We start from the raw sequence: 18,831 nt of genomic DNA on the forward strand, positions 1-18,831 counted from the left end.
TATTCAGAATTTATACACTGTTTTATTATGAGCGATTAACATAAATGCATTTCGGTGAACTTTATAGTGTTACGTTCCGTGTCAAGAGTTTCTATACCCATCAACTTTTACATATTATTGTCTTCGATAAGTTTTATATTACTGTGATATATGTAGTGAGCTTCTTCGCTGTCGATGTATTAAGGTCATACAGGTAGTTCAAGAAGGTATGGATTGGTTTTTTTTTTTTGGAGTCTGCATCAGTCATGAATCACGCTCTCTCTTCGTTATACGCTGGGCAGTTACTGAGCATATGGTACAAATCGTCACGTCTAACAATACACCAGCTATAATATTTCGAGATATGTATACTATATTTTTTGTCTGTAGTCATGATTCTAGTGCTATAATTATTCAATAATCGAGTCGACGCTGTTACTCTAAGAGTGCTGAGAGGGATTTTTAGGGTTAAATATATATATTAGACGATATTGGACTTTTGAAAGAATTCAGTAACGCGTATTGCTTTGCTTGCAATATAGTTACTGGGAGGGACGCCCAAGTTTCCGTTTTCCCGATAAGCTCGAAATAGTACTTTGTATGGCATGCCTGTAAAGTAGATGTTTTTATGGCAAAGATAATGATTTCAGTACTAAAATCTTTATTTGAGCCTAAAACACTTTACGGGTGCACCACATACCATATTTTTTCCGGCACAGCGTGAAAAGTCACCGTGACGCCAATTGAGATCCAGAAACAGAAATCAGAGCAGACGATGTCGATCGACGTCAGCTTCCGGCGAAAATGGAACCTCTTACATATCGAATCCTGGCTCCTATCCGTTGCTCGAGAAAACAGTGGGCCAGCTGCTCGACGTGGCAGCAGAGAGATTTCCTAACAGAGAAAGCGTTGTATCGGTCCATCAAAACATGCGGATGACATTTTCGGAGGCTCGAAAAAGGGCCGACAAATTTGCCGCAGGGTTGAAAAAGCTGGGCTTGAAGAGGGGTGACAGAGTTGGAATTTGGAGCCCCAATTCCATCGAGTGGAGCGTGGTTTTCTTGGCCATTGTCAGGACTGGATTCAAGGTGGTCGGAATGAACCCTGCGGATCAGCTGAACGAGCTGATATACGGCATCAACAAAGTCGGGACCAGGGCTGTCGTTGCAGCGGATAGTTTCAAGACTCAAAGTCAGTGTCCAACTCTGGAACACATCGTTATAGCCAGTAAAAAGCACGTGAGGTATATACCGGATTATTTCCGTGATCCGTTCCACAGCGACTCCTAATTGCAGGCAAATCAAGGTACAAGTCTCGTCGGCTGAAAGCAACAAGAAACCTTATGTCAAAAACGTCGTATGTCCTCGGGAATCACTTCGGATATACAATGTTGTTCACCGAAATTCTGAGATGGCGTTCTTTTGAAACAGAATCTGACTGTTAGAGTGGATGTGTACGCTGATTTGCCTATAATTCGGAGTCTTTATGGAGCGCATCACGGAAATAACCCATTTACGATGTTTCGTACCTGCATCTGTTTTCCACTATACATATATAAGGTACATTCTACGTTCAGTACCCAATTAGCTTACCTTGAGAGAGAGAAAATTGCCGATTAGACAACGTTTCACTGCGGGAATGAAAATTTTTACGAAATTAGATATAAAGTCTTTATTTTTCGCTTCTGTTTATAAAGTCTTAAGCTGTTCACTGATCTGATGTAACATTGTACGATAGTGCATTATGTCAATTAAAGCTCAGTCACGCTTATCGCGACGCGATTTGACCGTGTGTTATACGGATTTCATCACATTATACCTAAAATTGACATGAATCTCCGTCTCAAACTTAGTAGTATAAGGCCGTTGTCGATAGCAGGTACACTTTTCAAATAACCGGGTATGTGCGATAAATCGAGAGACAGATTTTTAGCTAACGCATTTTAATGTATCTAAAATAGGTTAAACACAAGCGTTGTGACTGGAGGAGCTTATTATTACGATTCAGTAAAATATGTTTGAACTTGTTGCGTGTATGTATAAGAGACGTTACACATCGCCAGAATTCATGGCCACGGAGAAAACCGTTTTTTTTTCCTACGCGTAGCGTAGGAAGTGGTATAGAATTTAAATTCGTAATTAACTTGATTATCTAATTCTTTTATAGCCCTTTCGCTTTCAGCTTACAGCTGCGTTGTTCGGCAGCACCAAGATTGGATCGATATTTATTCAAGGTTAATATCAAATAGGATCCAGTTAACTTCACAGCAGGTTTCGCCTTGATGAGGATCAATGAAAATTCCCAGCCAAAGAGATGGCTGCACGAAAATGCAATAAACTTAAATTAGCGGAAAAGCAGAGTCAATTTTTGCGAAGCAATTTTATTTCATTTTGACAAACAAGCAGTTGATGTAGACTGACTTCATGCACGTGTGTTACACAGGCTTGAAGTAAGCCTTGGGAAACTTCCGGTTGGCGTTTGCCTGCTTCACGGTTCGATGAGCCTTTTTGCAATAAACGGTGTTTCTAATATCCGGCAATATTTCACTAGTTCATATACTTCTCAGGGATTCTCCCTCTAATTTTTATTCCTTATTGGTGCGTAACTAAATGACGTCGTTACAGACATTGGCCTGATTTCTATTTTATCATGCTGCAGGAGCTTTTGCCCAACCCTGATAATCAGTAGATTGAGTCAATCAACTAATATCTAGCGAAAAATGTTGAACTAAACTGACTCGGCGAGCCACGTAGTAAAAGTAAAACCAAAGCCGAGCATAATTTATTACTCATGTCATACATATCGCAGGAAGGGTTGATTTTTTATGCGGGAAAATTTGGGGGTGCATAACTTTATGGCTCAGTGATTCCCAACCTGTATCTCCTGCACAAATCAACGTCAGTCTTTGAGAAAAGAATATCAAGGTCGTGATGCAAATAAAAATTTCCGGCCCGATTCAATTTCCGTGAGGATTAATCAGGCGTGAAAGAAACTTTGCGGTGCGCAGGAAAATGTCTCGGAATTTCTTTCCCTCACCGCTTTTCGCAGCTGTTTAACTCGCTGGGGAAACACTGTTTCAGAGAAATCGATTGGTATCACGATGAGGGGTTGGAATTTAATATTCAGCCTAGTACAATTGTAAAACGCGTGTCTGAATCCGGGCAGTCATGATAGTTTGTATTTTCTGTTCTCATTGCGACGCCATGAACCACGCATAGTTTAATTAATCTAATGGACAAACCGGGCGGCCGAACTTTATCAAGCTCTGTAATCATCGCGGAAGGGTAAATATGCTTCCAAGAATGAAAGTTTGAACAATTATTCGTTCAAATTACACACGCAGATTACATATAGATGTGAAGAATAACACTCGGGATTAACTTTCGTGAGTGGATTTTAATTAATTTTTCCTAAAAAATGTCATCCATCACAGTGGCACCAGGAGATTCGTCGACGTCGAGTCCCTGGCCAGCAGCATTGAAGTGGAAGCCATCGGTGCTGAACAGGGTGAAATCTCTCCCGGGAGCGGCATGGTTATTCAATTCACTTCCGGTACCACTGGACGACCGAAAGCTCCCGAGGTGGCCCACAGATCATACGTAAACAATTCCAGGCAGGTGAGATTGGGGGGTGCTTCATTGGGAGAGGATAATTTTTAGACGCGTTTCGAGGCATTAGCGATATGCTTACTCACCTGGTGACTCGTAACTTTAACTTTCATTGTATACGTTTTTTGCTGAACAACTACGTCGTATAGAAACGGCGGCAACGAAAGAATGAATGGAAATTGCGGTGACGCGTCAAGTTAGGTTTGGCGACTTTTTTGACCTTCTACAAAGTCAGTCGCGACGGTACATCCTGGCAAATTCTGTACCTCGGTTATGATTTTTCAGCATGCATTCGAACGATTTGTAACGCAGCCCGCACATTATAACCAACTCGCAGGCATGGCTGAAAAACTTAAACAAAGAAATAGGTAGGAATCAGGTCAACGTAAATTCTTTTTTCTCACAAGAATTATCGCGGCACAACCAGTTGCAAAAGTGCATCTGCACACGGAAGGCGAAAACTTATTCGCTTCGTGCTTTGATCACAACAGACTGTGTATGCTTCAGTCACGAGCGTAATCTTTCAAGTTTTCTCAGGACTCGGAATTATCACGGTAATTAGCATTGTTCGCTGATAACGATGGTTCTCACCAAGCTTCATTATCGACGTAGAGGCCTATACATACATGACGTGGCCTATTTTGAAAAGTCCTTGACATAGTTCTAGTGAACATCAGCAATGTTTCTTTTCTTCAGAATGTTCAAACGGTGTTTTGTAATTCTGATTGACGGCTCATCGATATTATACCTTGTACTGATTGACCTGGTACACGATTTACATTGTCACTTCGCATAACTGCAAATTACCCGTTAATTTCGCCATTTTAATCTCTTAATGAAAGATGACAGGTGTCAATTTCAAATCAAAACCGGTTTTCAAATTTGAAGAATAAACCCAACCACGGTATAAACGTAAATTTCTCGTCTTATTTCCTTGGCAGGCTGTTCAGAGGCGTATGCTGAGTGACATGCACCATCAGATCTGTCTAGACGTTCCGTATTTCCATGCGTTTGGTCTGAACATGGGACGAGCGACGAGTCGGCAATGTGGAACGACGGTCATGCGTGCTGGATCATTCTGCAATTCTAAGGAATCGGTGAATGCCATTGCCAGAGAGAAATGTACAGTGATATACGGAACTCCTACGATGTGGGTAAGGCGAAAGTAGGAGATTAATTCGGTGCGTAGGGAACGGCAACACATTAACCCGATTGTTTCAGGTGGATTTAGTGAGCACGCAGCAAGAGCTGAAGGCTCCGATTGGCGAGATTTCGATCGGTCTGACCGGCGGCTCTCCAGCATCGCCGGACCTCTTCAGGAGAGCTAGAGAAACTTTCGGGTTTGACTTCATGAAGGTAGGTAAGAGACTTACACATTAGTGTCGTCTCGCCGTTTCGCTGCTCGATCTGGTTTCACGCGGACATAATATGCTTCCGAACGTGAACGAATCCCATTCATGGGAGCTCGGATCAATTCTGTTTCTTCTCGAACTCCAAGCCTCGCGAGCTGAAGGAGTTAAAAGCTCGATCTGTAAAAAGGTCCCGATTCTAATTACCTGCCCCGAACGATCAAAACATTGGGCCCTTATCTCGCCAGCAGCGTGGCACTTACCTCGGAGGTGCACGTGGCCTTACGGCGTCCACTTTGAAGTGGTTATGTGGCAAAAGTAACGCCGTTTAGAGTCGGCAATGAGGAAAGGGGTCGACGTGTGGTAGGGCGAGGCCAATGACTCGGTCATTCATTCCTATCTATGCGAAGATCTTTTGCGGGAAGCGGGATGCATCGGAGTCGAACAACCCGCGGCTGCCTGGTAAGCAAGAGCATCGCATGCGCGTGTGTGTAGAGGCTGCGTAACAGTCCTCCCACACATGGAGCGTCGATGCGGCGAGACCCGTGGGCGATCGATAAATTGATTCTTGAATGCAAATTTTTACCCAAGGTGATTGGTTCCTTACAGGTCAACCGTGTTCGCACATCTGCCCAGCACGTGAGGCGAATGAAGTTGTATAACGATACCGGAAACAGGAGCAGAACTGATCGGAGATGATCGAGTAATTTTCCACGCCCCCACACTGCCCACATACGTTCCAGTCTGAAAAAGCGACTTTCGTTTGCTGGGTTAGCTGTAGGCTTGCTGAAGAATTTAAGACTCGGCAAAAATTGCGTCACTTAAGTATTCGCTCAATGGGAACCTTGTCTTACGCCAACCAAATGGAAACATTTAAATTTCCGGGTCTCTTATCCACGTTACGATGCGAGACTCGCTCTTGATTCTTGATCGTTCTCCGCGGGTTAAAAGACTGAAATTCAAAGGAAGTAAGTGAGGCGGGAAAATTACTTGGTTACTTTGCAACTATGGCCAACTAATGATTCTCCGATACCGCGAATGTGAAGGACGACTTTGCGGACCACTTCTGACCTTGTTAATAAGGTGCGTGCACGCAGTTATCGCTCTATGCATGGCCAATTACGAATGAAAGTTCCAGTCGAATCATTCGTTCGAGACTGAGTTCAAGAGCCATTTAGTGGCCTACACCATGACACTGACCATGTAGGTTAAAATTAGTTAATTGACTCGGAGGTGTGCGAAAGGCGCAGAAGACTGATAATATGAAAAGAGTGAAGATGTAGGAATTGGTCGAGAAGTTGCAGCGACCATCAGACGAGCCTCACAGCCTTGAGATGCTATTTTGGACTTGCTTTCACATCGGTTTGCATTGACTCAAATTGCCGAAGCGCCAGTCTTAAAACGCGGCAATGAAAACATCTGTTGCGTAATCAGCAACCCACAGGCTGGGCACGTGCCGCGGAACTACTTCATCTGTAAATCGCCACACCAATTTTAACGATTCGAAAAATAACATTAACATGGATTTAGATCCCTCTAACCATCGGACTGACGACTTTTCTTCTTCTAATTACAGCTGATATACGGATTGTCCGGGACCACGTTCATGAGCTTGCAGACACTGCTAAACACGCCCGGAGAAATTGTCGACAAGAACGTTGGACACTTATCGAATCACACCGAAGTCCAGGTGAGTAAATTTCTCTTCAAAATGAAACAAACCTCTTTGTAGATTTGAGAATTTGACCAGTTAACAACTGCTCAAACACAAATTTCAACTTGAGCTTGCTAAGCAGCAAGATGGTGACCAATTTCATGTAGGTACCATAGTCGTAGTCACTGCCCACGAGTAAAGATCGCTATCTTTTTGATTTTTAATTCATTAATCTGTGTGGACATATGTTATAATCGTCTGAATTTTGATGCTGATAGCATAGACCACGTTAATTGATCATTCTCAAAACTTGAATTGAAAATTAGAAAGAAAAGAGGAAAGCAGAAACAACCGAATAACGGTTGGAATGCGCGAAATTGGAAAATCGATCTTGGTTAAAATAGTTTGCTGGTACTGATTAGGGGCGGTGAAAACATATTTCCGAAGGTGCGTAGGCAGCGTCTGCAGAGTTTTGATGCATGGGGATTTGGAAAGCCTTTGCGTGGTGCTACAGAGTGATATTTTATTTATGACACGAAGCCGGTGCAAGATCTACGCTTCTTCGGTAAAGCCACATAAGAGAAAGCCAATAGCATGCTCGCATCTACCAATCAAACAATGTACCAAACTGATGACACATATTTTATGCCAAAACGTATTGCTTTGTACGTACCAGCTGCCGCGGCACACTCGTAACATTCTACAGTTTTTATTGACTTTTGGCCTGTGTCAGTCATCGATGTTACCACGTATAATTTGCTACGCACTTTGTGCTCCGGACTGATTTTTGTTCTCCAGTGCATGCTGAGCTGAGCGACGTGTCCGGATGTACCTCATCACTGCGTCTCCGTAACTTACTCGTGCAAACCTGATTGTGTAGAAGTAATACTGATGCTCACTGATATTATAAGATGAATAGTTTTTGTAAATTCTTCTGGGTATAAAAAAGTATATGGAAAATACAAAAAATGAAGCACATTGCGATTGACGTTCATTATGAGATTATAATGCATTTTTAAAACCTTGACGTAAAATACATTTTTAAAATTTATCGCAAAACTTTGCCAAATCGTATCCATATCAATTTTCGACACATTGTTGATAGAGTAGCAGTTGAGGTTGCATTTTGGAAACCAATGTACTTGTACGAAGAAAAATTACAGAAAGATTTGGATAGCGTTTGAACGGCATGTGCTTTACTGCCAACGTGCCTCTGGGATGAGCTGCGGGGAAAAAGAAGTTGATATGTCGCCTGTCTGATGACATCATATACGCGGGATTAAAAAAAATTGCAGTGCTTAGCCCACACCTGGTACTTGGCTGCTGATATGCAACTTTTTTGGATATCTCCAATGGTCATATATCCACTTTACCGCTGGCCAAAACATGGAAATTGAATACTTGGCTTCTTCCTCTTCGCCTCGATTCTTACCCCACTCATTGTTCTAGCTATCAATGGTTACTCTAACAGAATATTCATTATGCGCGTGGATTTGGGGTGAGTGAATATTATTGAAATATACATTGTTTGTCGAAAAGAAGATGTCTGTAATAGTTATTTCCACTTTAGAAAAATAGTCACTAGTGACTTTCCTAACTTCCACATACCGACTTACAATCGAGCCAGCGCCTACTTTCTCGGAATGTTCTTGGGTTACGACGTAGCGACCAAGAAGAGGCAACTTACGAAGGTATTTCAGGCAAAGTTTTCGCATTACAAGCAATTCCAATCCTATTTCGACAGACAACTGATCGTTTAATATCGACACATTTTCCGATTTTCAGGTGAACGTATGGATCAACTGGGCTGCAACCTCCGTTCTTCTCCTATTTTGTATGTGTGCTACTCATTTCAATTACAACAATGCTTTTGCGTACAACCGTGTATTGGAAGTTGTACTCGCACTTACGTTACGTCCGTGTTGGTCGATTGCTATTGCTTGAATCATTTATGCATGTACTCACGGATATGGAGGCAAGTATCCGTTTAATTTTTGTGAATGGAAAGCTGCGCTGAATTACAAAACACTGTAACGTACCTAACTTGAAGGATCCTGATGCAGATGAATGGAACTCTAGTCAGATAATACGGTACATTGGTGAGACGTAAGATTTTATCAACGATATTTCAGGTCCCGTTGACAGCTTTTTGGCCTTGTCGTTCTTTCGGCCGCTCGGTCGGTTGTCATATTCCACTTATTTGGTGATTTCTTCATCCAACATGTGAGGAATTCGGCCGCACGGACTCCTGTCGTGTTTTCGAATTCTTTGATTGTAAGTTTTTTTTCTACATCTTTTGTTCTTCGAACTGCTCATATTAAATTCAATCCATCTCTTTGCAGAGTCATGAGTATTTGATTGATTTGGCGCTTTCAATCGTCACGGTTTTTGTTTTCACCTTATTCCTCGAATCACCATTCGTTGTGTTGGAAAAAATTTTCCTCAATCCCAAATCAGAGACTAACCAAGTCACCCTGGTACGAGGCACGACCAACGGGCTGCGGGTCAAGCAGGCAGGAATTCGAAATGGATCGGCGAAGGAGGACTGATGTTGCGTTCGTCTGTCAACCTTTATATTTTCGAAATTATAATTTCGAGAATTTCTAGTATTGTACAATAGTTCTACACACACTACTTGGACTATATCATAATTATCTGTATCGTATTGTACTTGAATACGCTTACATGTAAAGATTTCTTATACGATTATCGGCAGCAAGGTTCGGTAGCACGCTTGTAGTTGGGCGTCTAAGGCACAGACAGTACGCACTGCTATATCGCTTGGAAAGTTATATCAAGTTTTAGTCATGCTTTCTTTGTAAATTAACAGCCATGAAAAGAAGAGGGGGAGCATAACATACCACGTAAGCTAGAGCACCAAAATGGCGGTGGAACATTGCAATTATAAAAAAATATCACGCCTGAGATGGACATGGTGGTAGTGGAGGAGTGTGTAAGGCCATAGACTATACGCAATTTTAATGAGTACCAATGAGTACAGGAAAAGGAATTGTACTTACAGCACTGGTGGCTCCATCTATTGTAAAATGATCAATAATCAATACTTTCCGGTTGACGGTCACAAATGAAACCTACCACTTAGATTCAAGGTTTTGGCCCATTTACCACTTGGTTTACAAGGTGCATGATCTAACAGTTTGTCATCGTATTGTAATGGAAGAGTTCACGGCTGCCTCCCATATTCCACGCTCGAAGTTGCCAAACTAATTCGCAAGTTTGTTCAGACTGAAGTTGTAACTCTGTTACACAAATCGTGTAATGTCAATAAAATAATAAAAATTGAAGAAGCAGAGCCGAATAAAAACGAGTAATATGTTTTGAATGTCCGGTAGTTTCCCTGGCATGCAAGGATTTTCTCCAGTATCTTATCATTCATTTTTATTTTTAATACGTTTGAGGAACACCGTATAAATAACAATTGGCCAATATATTCTCGACGTGAAACGTGAGTTGGTATAAAAAAGTATCACGTTGTAATTAAAGATTACTAACGTCGAATCCGATTTGTAAGAAAAAATTTTACCAAGAACCGTCTTACGTTTCAACATCGAAAATATCTGCCAACTGCCAAGTAACAAGAAAATATCGTCTACTTAGTTCTCCTTCGACATAAATATACATCAAGCATCAGGATAGCAGGAATCGTAGGAAGTAGGCGAACCAACATTCTTGGTACGGGTATCAGTGTTATCTAACGGCCAGAGTTTATCGCTCGACATTGGTTGCACCTCCACAAAGTTTTTTACTGCCCAGCTCGTTTGATAAGTCCTAGAGACGATACGATACACTCGTCAGTCCAAATAGGGATTTCTGACGCCTCCCCTTCCCTACTTTTATTTCGCATTTTCATGCATCGATGTTGTCATTCTTATTTCTATAGACGAACAGTGCAATACTAGACGGTACGCGATAAGTTTTGATACACCAGGTTGCTTCAACCGTGCAGTTGTCGTATCAGTTTTTGCTCATTTACTGTGAGACTCGAAATAGTTATGATACGATTAAGAGCCAGTATTCCAAAGGCATTTGGTAACACAAGGTTTGACTCCAGGTCAGGCTTCATCTCCGCAGTTTCTTTTGGTAAGCTTAACAAGCCTCTCCGACTTGTATTGTTGGATAAGGCGATCGTGCTATCTATTACAAGCCAAGGTGATGGATCGCCGTCTCGGATTATCAGTTATTTTCATTCCTTTTCAAACGTAGCAGACGCGTGGAAGAAATCACCGAGCAGACGATGTCGATCGACGTCAGCTTCCGGCGAAAATGGAACCTCTTACATATCGAATCCTGGCTCCTATCCGTTGCTCGAGAAAACAGTGGGCCAGCTGCTCGACGTGGCAGCAGAGAGATTTCCTAACAGAGAAAGCGTTGTATCGGTCCATCAAAACATGCGGATGACATTTTCGGAGGCTCGAAAAAGGGCCGACAAATTTGCCGCAGGGTTGAAAAAGCTGGGCTTGAAGAGGGGTGACAGAGTTGGAATTTGGAGCCCCAATTCCATCGAGTGGAGCGTGGCTTTCTTGGCCATTGCCAGGGCTGGATTCAAGGTGGTCGGAATGAACCCTGCGGATCAGCTGAACGAGCTGATATACGGCATCAACAAAGTCGGGACCAGGGCTGTCGTTGCAGCGGATAGTTTCAAGACTCAGAATTATCCGGAAATGCTACTCAGGGCGAAGAGTCAATGTCCAAGTCTGGAACACATCGTTATAGTCGGTGATAAGCACGTCAGGTAGGTATATATTCACGATGCTTCGTACCTACATGTGGTTTCCACTATACATAAGGTCTGTTCGACGATTAACGTCCAATTAGCTTATCTCGAGTGTGATAAAATTGCCGTTCGAATAACATTTTGCTGCAGGAATGGAAATATTTACGAGTTTGAGTATAACGTCTTTATTTGTCGTTTCTGTTTATCAAAATTTTCGGCTGTTCACTGATCTTATGTAACATTGTGTGATAATAAAAGATGTCATCGAAGCCCAGTCGCGCTTATCGCGAAGCGATTTGGCCGTGTGTTATACAGATTTCATCACATTATATCCAAACTTGACATGAATCTCCATCTTAAACTTGGAAGTATTAGGCCGTTGTCGATCTAGCATGTAAACTTTTCAAATAACCTGGCGTGTGCGATGTGTTGAAAGATAGATTCTTAACTGACGCATTTTAATGTGTGTAAAATAGGTTAAACACTAAGCGTTGCGACTTGAGGAGTTTATAATTACGATTCAGCAGAATATGTTTGAATTTGATGAGTATATGTACAATACGCGTTATACTTGAAGGCAGAATTCATAGCGACGAAATTTGTTTTTTTTTTCTCGTCTACGCGTAGTTCAGAAAATCGCACGCAATTTAGATTCGTAGCAGCTTCATTATCTCATTCTTTTATAGCCTTTCGGCTTTTAGCTTACAATTGCGGTGTTCAGCGGCACCAGGTTTTGATCGATATTTATTTAAGGTAAATATCAAATGGGATCCAGTCCACTTCACAGTATATTTGGCGTTAACTAGGATTAATTCCCTGCCAAAGAGATGGCTACACGAAAATGCGTTAAATTTAAATTATCGGAAAAACAGCGTCTATTTTTATCAAGTAATTTTTACTCGTATCGACAAATAAGCAGTTGATGTATACCGACTTAATACCCATATATTAGAGAGGTCAAGGTAGGCGTTGGGCACCTTCCGGTTAGCGTTCACCTGCTTTGCGCTTAGATAAGCTTTTTTGCAATAAACGGTGTTTCTAATATCCGACAATTTTTCAGTACTTCGCGTACTTGTCAGGGATTCTCCCCTAAATTTTATCAAACATCAGGAGCCTTAGCCCAATAATCAGTGGATTGAGTCAATCAACTAATATCTCACGAAAAATGTTGAACGAAACTGAATCGGTGAACCATGTAGTAACAGTAGAACCAAAACCGAGAATAAATGATGACTTACGTCAAACGTATGGGAGGGACGGTTTATCTTTTATGAAAAAGAAATTAGAGGTGCATAACTTTATGGTCCAGTAATTTCCATCCCGTATTCCCTGCGCGACTGACCGTCAGTCTTTGTAAAGAATATCAATGTCATGATGCAAATAAAGTTTTTCGGTTCGATTCAATTCCCGTAACGATTGAGCAGGCGTGAAAGAAACGTTGCGATGCATAGGAAAATGTATTGTAATTTCTTTCCCCTACTACTCGTCGCAGCTGTTTAATTATAAATTAGTTTGGTAGACACTGTTTCAAAGAAATCGATTCGTATCGAGATGAGAGGTTGGATTTTAATATTCAGCCTAGTTACCTCGTGAAATGCGTGTCTGAATTCAGGCAGTCGTGATTGAGTTTTTTTTTCTCTGCTTTCAGTACGTCATTAACCGCGCATAGTTTAATTTATCTAATGGACAAACGGGACGGCCGAAGTTAATCAAGCTCTGTGATCACTGCGGAAGAGTAAATATACTTCAAAGAAAAAAAAGTACGAAAAATTATTCGTTCAAATTATACTCGCAGATTGCATATAGATGTAAAAAATAACACTCGACACTAACGTTCGTGAGTGGATTTTAATTAATTTTTCCTAAAAAATGTCATCCATCACAGTGGCACCAGGAGATTCGTCGACGTCGAGTCCCTGGCCAGCAGCATTGAAGTGGAAGCCATCGGTGCTGAACAGGGTGAAATCTCTCCCGGGAGCGGCATGGTTATTCAATTCACTTCCGGTACCACTGGACGACCGAAAGCTCCCGAGGTGGCCCACAGATCATACGTAAACAATTCCAGGCAGGTGAGATTGGGGGGTGCTTCATTGGGAGAGGATAATTTTTAGACGCGTTTCGAGGCATTAGCGATATGCTTACTCACCTGGTAACTCGTAACTTTGACTTTCATTGCGTCCTTTTTCACCGAACCACTGCATCGTATAGAACTGACGGCAAAGAAAGAATGAATGAAAATTGCGATGACGCGTCAAGCTACGTTTGGCGACCGTTTTGACCTTTTACAAAATCAGTCGTCACGGTACATCGAGGCAAATTCTGCACTTCTGTCATGCATTTAAACGGTCTAACATGCAGATCCGCACATTATAGCTATCGTGCAGGCAGAGTTAAAAAAATTAAACAAAGAAATAAGGACGGATCAGACAAGAGTCCATTTTTTCTTCACACAACAATTATCGCAGTAGAACCAGTTGCAAAAGTAGATCTGCACACGGAAGGTGAAAACTTGGTCGTTTCGTGCTTTTATCGCAACAGCCTGCGCATGCTGACCTCGTAAGAGTAACTTCTCAATGTTTTTCAGAACTCGGAATTATCACGGTAATTATCATTGTGCGCTGATAACGATGGTATCGTTCACCTTTATAATTAACGTAGAGATCTACATACATGACGTAGCGCATTTTCTCCAGCTCGTGATACATTTCTAGTGGACATCGGCAGTGTTTTATTTTTCCGCCAAAATGTGAAAACGATGTTTTGTACCGTCGCCGCGTTGATTGACAGCTCATGGATATTATACCTAGTACTGATTTACATTATTTACATTTTCGTTTCGTACAACTGCAAATTGAGCGATAATTTCGTTGGCCATGTGAATCTCTGATGGAAAGATCACAGGTCCCAAATTCAAGTCAAACCCGGTTTCCAGGTATGAAGAATAAACCTAATCACGGTATCATCGTAAACTTCTCGTTTTATTTCTTGCGTAGGCTGTTGAGAGGTTTAGGCTCAATGACAGGCACCATAAGATCTGTCTGAACGTTCCGTATTTCCATGCGTTTGCTCTGAACATGGGACAAGTGACGAGTCTACAATGTGGAGCGACGGTCATCCTTGCTGGACAATCCTTCAACTCTAAGGAATCGGTGAATGCCATTGCCAGAGAGAAATGTACAGTGATATACGGAACTCCTACGATGTGGGTAAGGCGAAAGTAGGAGAATAATTCGGTGCGTAGGGAACGGCAACGCATTAACCCGATTGTTTCAGGTGGATTTAGTGAGCACGCAGCAAGAGCTGAAGGCTCCAATTGGCGAGATTTCGATCGGTCTGACCGGCGGCTCTCCAGCATCGCCGGACCTCTTCAGGAGAGCTAGAGAAACTTTCGGGTTTGACTTCATGAAGGTAGGTAAGAGACTTACACATTAGTGTCGCCTCGCCGTTTCGCTGCTCGATCTGGTTTCACGTGGACATAATATGCTTCCGAACGTGAACGAATCCCATTCATGGGAGCTCGGATCAATTCTGTTTCTTCTCGAACTCCAAGCCTCGCGAGCTGAAGGAGTTAAAAGGTCGATCTGTAAAAAGGTCCCGATTCTAATTACCTGCCCCGAACGATGAAAGCATCGGGCCCTTATCTCGTCAGCAGCGTGGCACTTACCTCGGAGGTGCACGTGGCCTTACGGCGTCCACTTTGAAGTGGTTATGTGGCAAAAGTAACGCCGGTTAGAGTCGGCAATGAGGAAAGGGGTCGACGTGTGGTAGGGCGAGGCCACTGACTCGGTCATTCATTCCTATCTATGCGAAGATCTTTCGCGGGAAGCGGGATGCATCGGAGTCGAACAACCCGCGGCTGCCTGGTAAGCAAGAGCATCGCATGCGCGTGTGTGTAGAGGCTGCGTAACAGTCCTCCCACACATGGAGCATCGATGCGGTGAGACCCGTGGGCGCTCGATAAATTGATTCATGAATGCAAATTTTTACCCGAGGTGATTGGTTCTTTGCAGGTCAACGGTGTTTGCACATCTACCTAGCAGGTGAGATGGTTAAAGTCAGGATACCGGAAGCATGATCAGAACTGTTCAAAAATGATCAAATAAATATTTATTCCCCAGTCTGGGAAACTGACTTCCGTTTGCTGGGTTAACTGCAGATTTACTGAAATATTATAAGACTTGGCAAAAATTTCGTCACTTAAGTATTCACTCAATGGGAACTTTGTCTGACACCAACCAAACGGAAACATTTAAATTACCGGGTCTCTTCTGCACGTTAAGATGCGATACTCGCTCTTGGTTCTTGTTCGTTCTCCGCGAGTTGAAAGATTGAAATTCAAAGGAAGCCATTGAACCGGGGAAATCATTTGGTTACTTCGGAACCATCGGAAACTGATGATTCTCCGATACCGCGAATGTGAAGGACGACTTCGCGGACCACTTCCGGCTTTGCTAATAAAGTGTATGCACATAGTATCGCTCGATGTATGGCCAATTACGAATGAAAGTAATAGTCGACGAATTCGTTAGAGAGTGAATTCAAGGGCCAGTTAGTGGTCTGCGGCATGACATTGACCATTTAGGTTAAAATTAGTTCAATCGACTCCGAGGTCTACCAAACGCGCAGAAGACTGATAATATGAAAATAGTGAAGATGTAGGAATTGGTAGCGAAGCTGCGGCGACCGCCTAACGAGGCTGGCAGCCTTGAGATGCTATTTTGGACTTGCTTTTACATCGGTTTGCATTGACTCAAATTGCCGAAGCGCCAGTCTTTTTAAAACGCGGCAATGAAAACATTTGTTGCGTAATAAGCAGCCCGCAGGCTGAGCACGTGCCGCGGAACTTCTTCATCTGTAAATCGCCACACCAATTTTAACGATTCGAAAAATAACATTAACACGGATTTAGATCCGTCTAATCGTCGGACTGACGACTTTTCTTCTTCTCTCTAATTACAGTCGATATACGGATTGTCCGAGACCACTTGCATGAACTTCCAGACGCTGCTGAACACGCCCAGAGAAATTGCCGAAACGACCGTTGGATACTTATCGGATCATACCGAAGTCCAGGTGAATATACTGCGCTTCGAATAGAAAAAAAGGAACCTATAGATTTGAGTATTTGACAACTGCTCAAACACACATTTGAACTTGAGCTCGCTAAACAGCAGGACGGTGACGAATTTCGTGTAATCATAGTCATTGACCGTGAGTAAAGATCGCTATTTTTTTGGCTTTTCATTCATAACTCCGTGTGGACGTACGTTGTAATCATCTGAATTTGCATGCTGACAGCATAGACCGCGTTAATTTATCATTCTCAAAACTCGAATTGAAAATTAGAAAGAAAACGGAAAAGCAGAAACGACAGAATAATGATAGGAATGTGCGAAATTGGAAAATCGATCTTGGTTCAAATAGTTTGCTGGTGAATAACCGGTCTTGCAGTGTTTACGTCGTGCACACGTGACCATATGTACCTTGCACCGCAGGTGGTCGACGAGAATGGAGTTCCCGTTCCTTTCGGAACACCCGGAGAACTCTGGACTCGCGGCTATCATACGATGATCGGTTACTGGGGAGACGAGGAGAACACCAGGAAGACCAAGACCGATGACGGCTGGCTGAAAACGGGGGATCAGTTTGTTCTGCGGCCGGATGGCTACGGTCGGATCATCGGCAGGCTCAAGGACATGCTGATCAGGGGCGGTGAAAACATATTTCCGAAGGTGCGTAGCCAGCGTCTGCAGAGTTTTGATGCATGTGGGTTTGGAAAGCCTTTGCGTGGTGCTACGGAGTGATATTTTATTTATGTCGCAAAGCACCCATAATCGATGAACCCGAACGATACCGATACAGTGTGAGCACCGGCAACGCTCGATCGCTGTTTCGAATGCGAACCGCGCCCGATTTGTCGCGCTTCACCAAAGTTCATTTCCGGATTACGAATTGGGAAACAGTTTCGCTTAAGCAATGCTCCAGCGTTGTTCCGTAATTTGCTGACAGACTTTTCCCGATTCGTGCACGATTCTTCGCTGGGATTGAAGATTAAACTCTTGCAGGAGATTGAAGAGTTCCTCGAGACCCATCCGGCAGTCTTGGAGGCCCATGTCTTCGGAGTTCATGACGACCGTCTTGGCGAGGATGTCTGCGCCTGCGTTCGCATGAAGCCGGGTGTTGTCGGCCTGACGCCTCAGGACATCAAGGAATACGGAAGGGGGAGAATAGCGCACTTCAAGATTCCGAGATACGTCCATTTGACCGAGGAATTCCCGAAAACGACCAGCGGAAAAATCAAGAAGCACGTCCTCAGAGAGACCCTGGAAGCAGATGGCATCGTGCCGAAAAAGCCAGATGTCAGCTAAGGGCAAACTTGTCGGCACTCGAAGATCTACTTGTTTTTTTACACACAATTTCTGCTGATTTTCCCGCTACACATATTGTCGCAAGTTTCCATTTCATCGGTATATTTACCTACATGGAACATAATGTACTTGTAAAGTTAAGAATTTTTCTACACTGAGAAAAATTTCATTTGCTGTAGTAACTAGAAAAATTCGGTAAAACAGGTATGGTTAAAAAAACTGTTTGAATATTGTTAGAATTACGAAAAACGAGGTACGCGTAAACATTTTGCGTTATTGTCGATCTTTTTTTGGTAATTGCAGCGCAAAATCAGTTTGTGACTATTACTCTACTTTTTTAGTCGAATAAGGCTTTAACGTCAATTTATTGTTGCACAAGCGCTAAGTTTTCGCAACAGTTACAAGAAAATCTAGTAACAGTGAACGAATGGGAAAGAATAGTAACGGATACTAGACCTTCTGGTAACAGCTAGAAAACTAATTTTCATTTTCTACCTATAACTATATTTTTTGATTGTGGTAAAAAATGAAAATAGTTAAGTACCGAGCGGTAACCGGAACTAAAAATTTCTCTCAGTGTATTATCTGGTGTAAGTGTTTCCATATGTAATGTATATATTTTTTTGTCTATCAAAAAGCAGTAATAAACGGAGCTTGGAACAGGAAAACAGATCTTTTTGTTGACCCGCCGTGAATTCACAACAACGACGATAATCCACCGAAATATTCCATTCGTGAATTATGGAACGTACTGCTGGTATAACTCACGTGCGTGGGTGCGTACGAGTGCGTATCGCATATGCAAGCGACGTAGAGAGCGTGGTATCTTCGGCACGTGATGTCAGAGTCAGAAGTAGGTGCGTGACTAGGTTTCGTAATAGAAAAGCAAGTCAACTTGTGACATTCGAGTCCGAGCTTGATTTTGGTTTTTATCGTTAGATGATGGAAAACTTGCTCGAGTATACAGTAATGAAAATTCACTCGTACGTATAATTGAACTAACAATAAATTATTGAGGAAAAGGCGCGGAAGGTAGTTATTGACTAGCAAGACACATTATTATTGTAATTCTTTTTCTTCAATTTGTAGCATCATGTATTGAACTTGTGGTAATAGTTGAAGGTATCTTTTTTATTTG

The 18,831-nt window shown here is 42.5% G+C and overlaps 2 protein-coding genes and 1 long non-coding RNA gene across 4 annotated transcripts; 2 read left to right on the forward strand and 1 right to left on the reverse strand.

Annotated features, from left to right (window-relative positions):
- The first annotated feature begins 908 nt into the window (after positions 1-908).
- Positions 909-5,403, forward strand: LOC138190635 (medium-chain acyl-CoA ligase ACSF2, mitochondrial-like). The gene is made up of 4 exons (XM_069134401.1): positions 909-1,222; positions 3,413-3,632; positions 4,529-4,741; positions 4,809-5,403. Exons 1-4 carry the CDS (start codon positions 909-911, stop codon positions 4,965-4,967), a joined length of 906 nt encoding a protein of 301 aa, XP_068990502.1. The 3' UTR covers positions 4,968-5,403.
- Positions 5,404-8,989: 3,586 nt separating this feature from the next.
- Positions 8,990-9,371, reverse strand: LOC138190700 (uncharacterized). The gene is made up of 2 exons (XR_011176755.1): positions 9,276-9,371; positions 8,990-9,159 (listed from the first exon to the last, which is right to left on the reverse strand). It is a non-coding gene; the product is annotated as an uncharacterized lncRNA (long non-coding RNA).
- Positions 9,372-10,383: 1,012 nt separating this feature from the next.
- Positions 10,384-18,826, forward strand: LOC124215334 (Acyl-CoA synthetase family member 2). 2 transcript variants are annotated; one of them, XM_046618603.2, is made up of 8 exons: positions 10,384-10,691; positions 10,815-11,343; positions 13,211-13,394; positions 14,319-14,531; positions 14,599-14,733; positions 16,285-16,398; positions 16,821-17,057; positions 17,391-18,826. In XM_046618603.2, exons 1-8 carry the CDS (start codon positions 10,604-10,606, stop codon positions 17,691-17,693), a joined length of 1,803 nt encoding a protein of 600 aa, XP_046474559.1. In that variant the 5' UTR covers positions 10,384-10,603; the 3' UTR covers positions 17,694-18,826. The 2 variants fall into 2 exon arrangements, with proteins under 2 accessions (XP_046474559.1, XP_046474560.1); XM_046618604.2 differs by having other exon boundaries at positions 10,818-11,343.
- Positions 18,827-18,831: the final 5 nt, after the last annotated feature.

Source organism: Neodiprion pinetum, chromosome 3 (genome assembly GCF_021155775.2).
Source record: "Neodiprion pinetum isolate iyNeoPine1 chromosome 3, iyNeoPine1.2, whole genome shotgun sequence".
NCBI lineage: Eukaryota > Metazoa > Arthropoda > Insecta > Hymenoptera > Diprionidae > Neodiprion > Neodiprion pinetum.

Excerpts from the sequence above, each read along its gene's own strand:
- LOC138190635 (XM_069134401.1), top strand. The coding sequence starts at position 909 with ATGCGGATGACATTTTCGGAGGCTCGAAAAAGGGCCGACAAATTTGCC. Across the intron at positions 1,223-3,412 it reads GCCAGTAAAAAGCACGTGAG|TGGCACCAGGAGATTCGTCG; the intron begins GTATATACCGGA and ends CATCCATCACAG. Across the intron at positions 3,633-4,528 it reads CTTCATTGGGAGAGGATAAT|GCTGTTCAGAGGCGTATGCT; the intron begins TTTTAGACGCGT and ends TTTCCTTGGCAG.
- LOC124215334 (XM_046618603.2), top strand. The coding sequence starts at position 10,604 with ATGATACGATTAAGAGCCAGTATTCCAAAGGCATTTGGTAACACAAGG. Across the intron at positions 10,692-10,814 it reads CATCTCCGCAGTTTCTTTTG|CAGACGCGTGGAAGAAATCA; the intron begins GTAAGCTTAACA and ends TTTCAAACGTAG. Across the intron at positions 17,058-17,390 it reads GTGAAAACATATTTCCGAAG|GAGATTGAAGAGTTCCTCGA; the intron begins GTGCGTAGCCAG and ends AAACTCTTGCAG.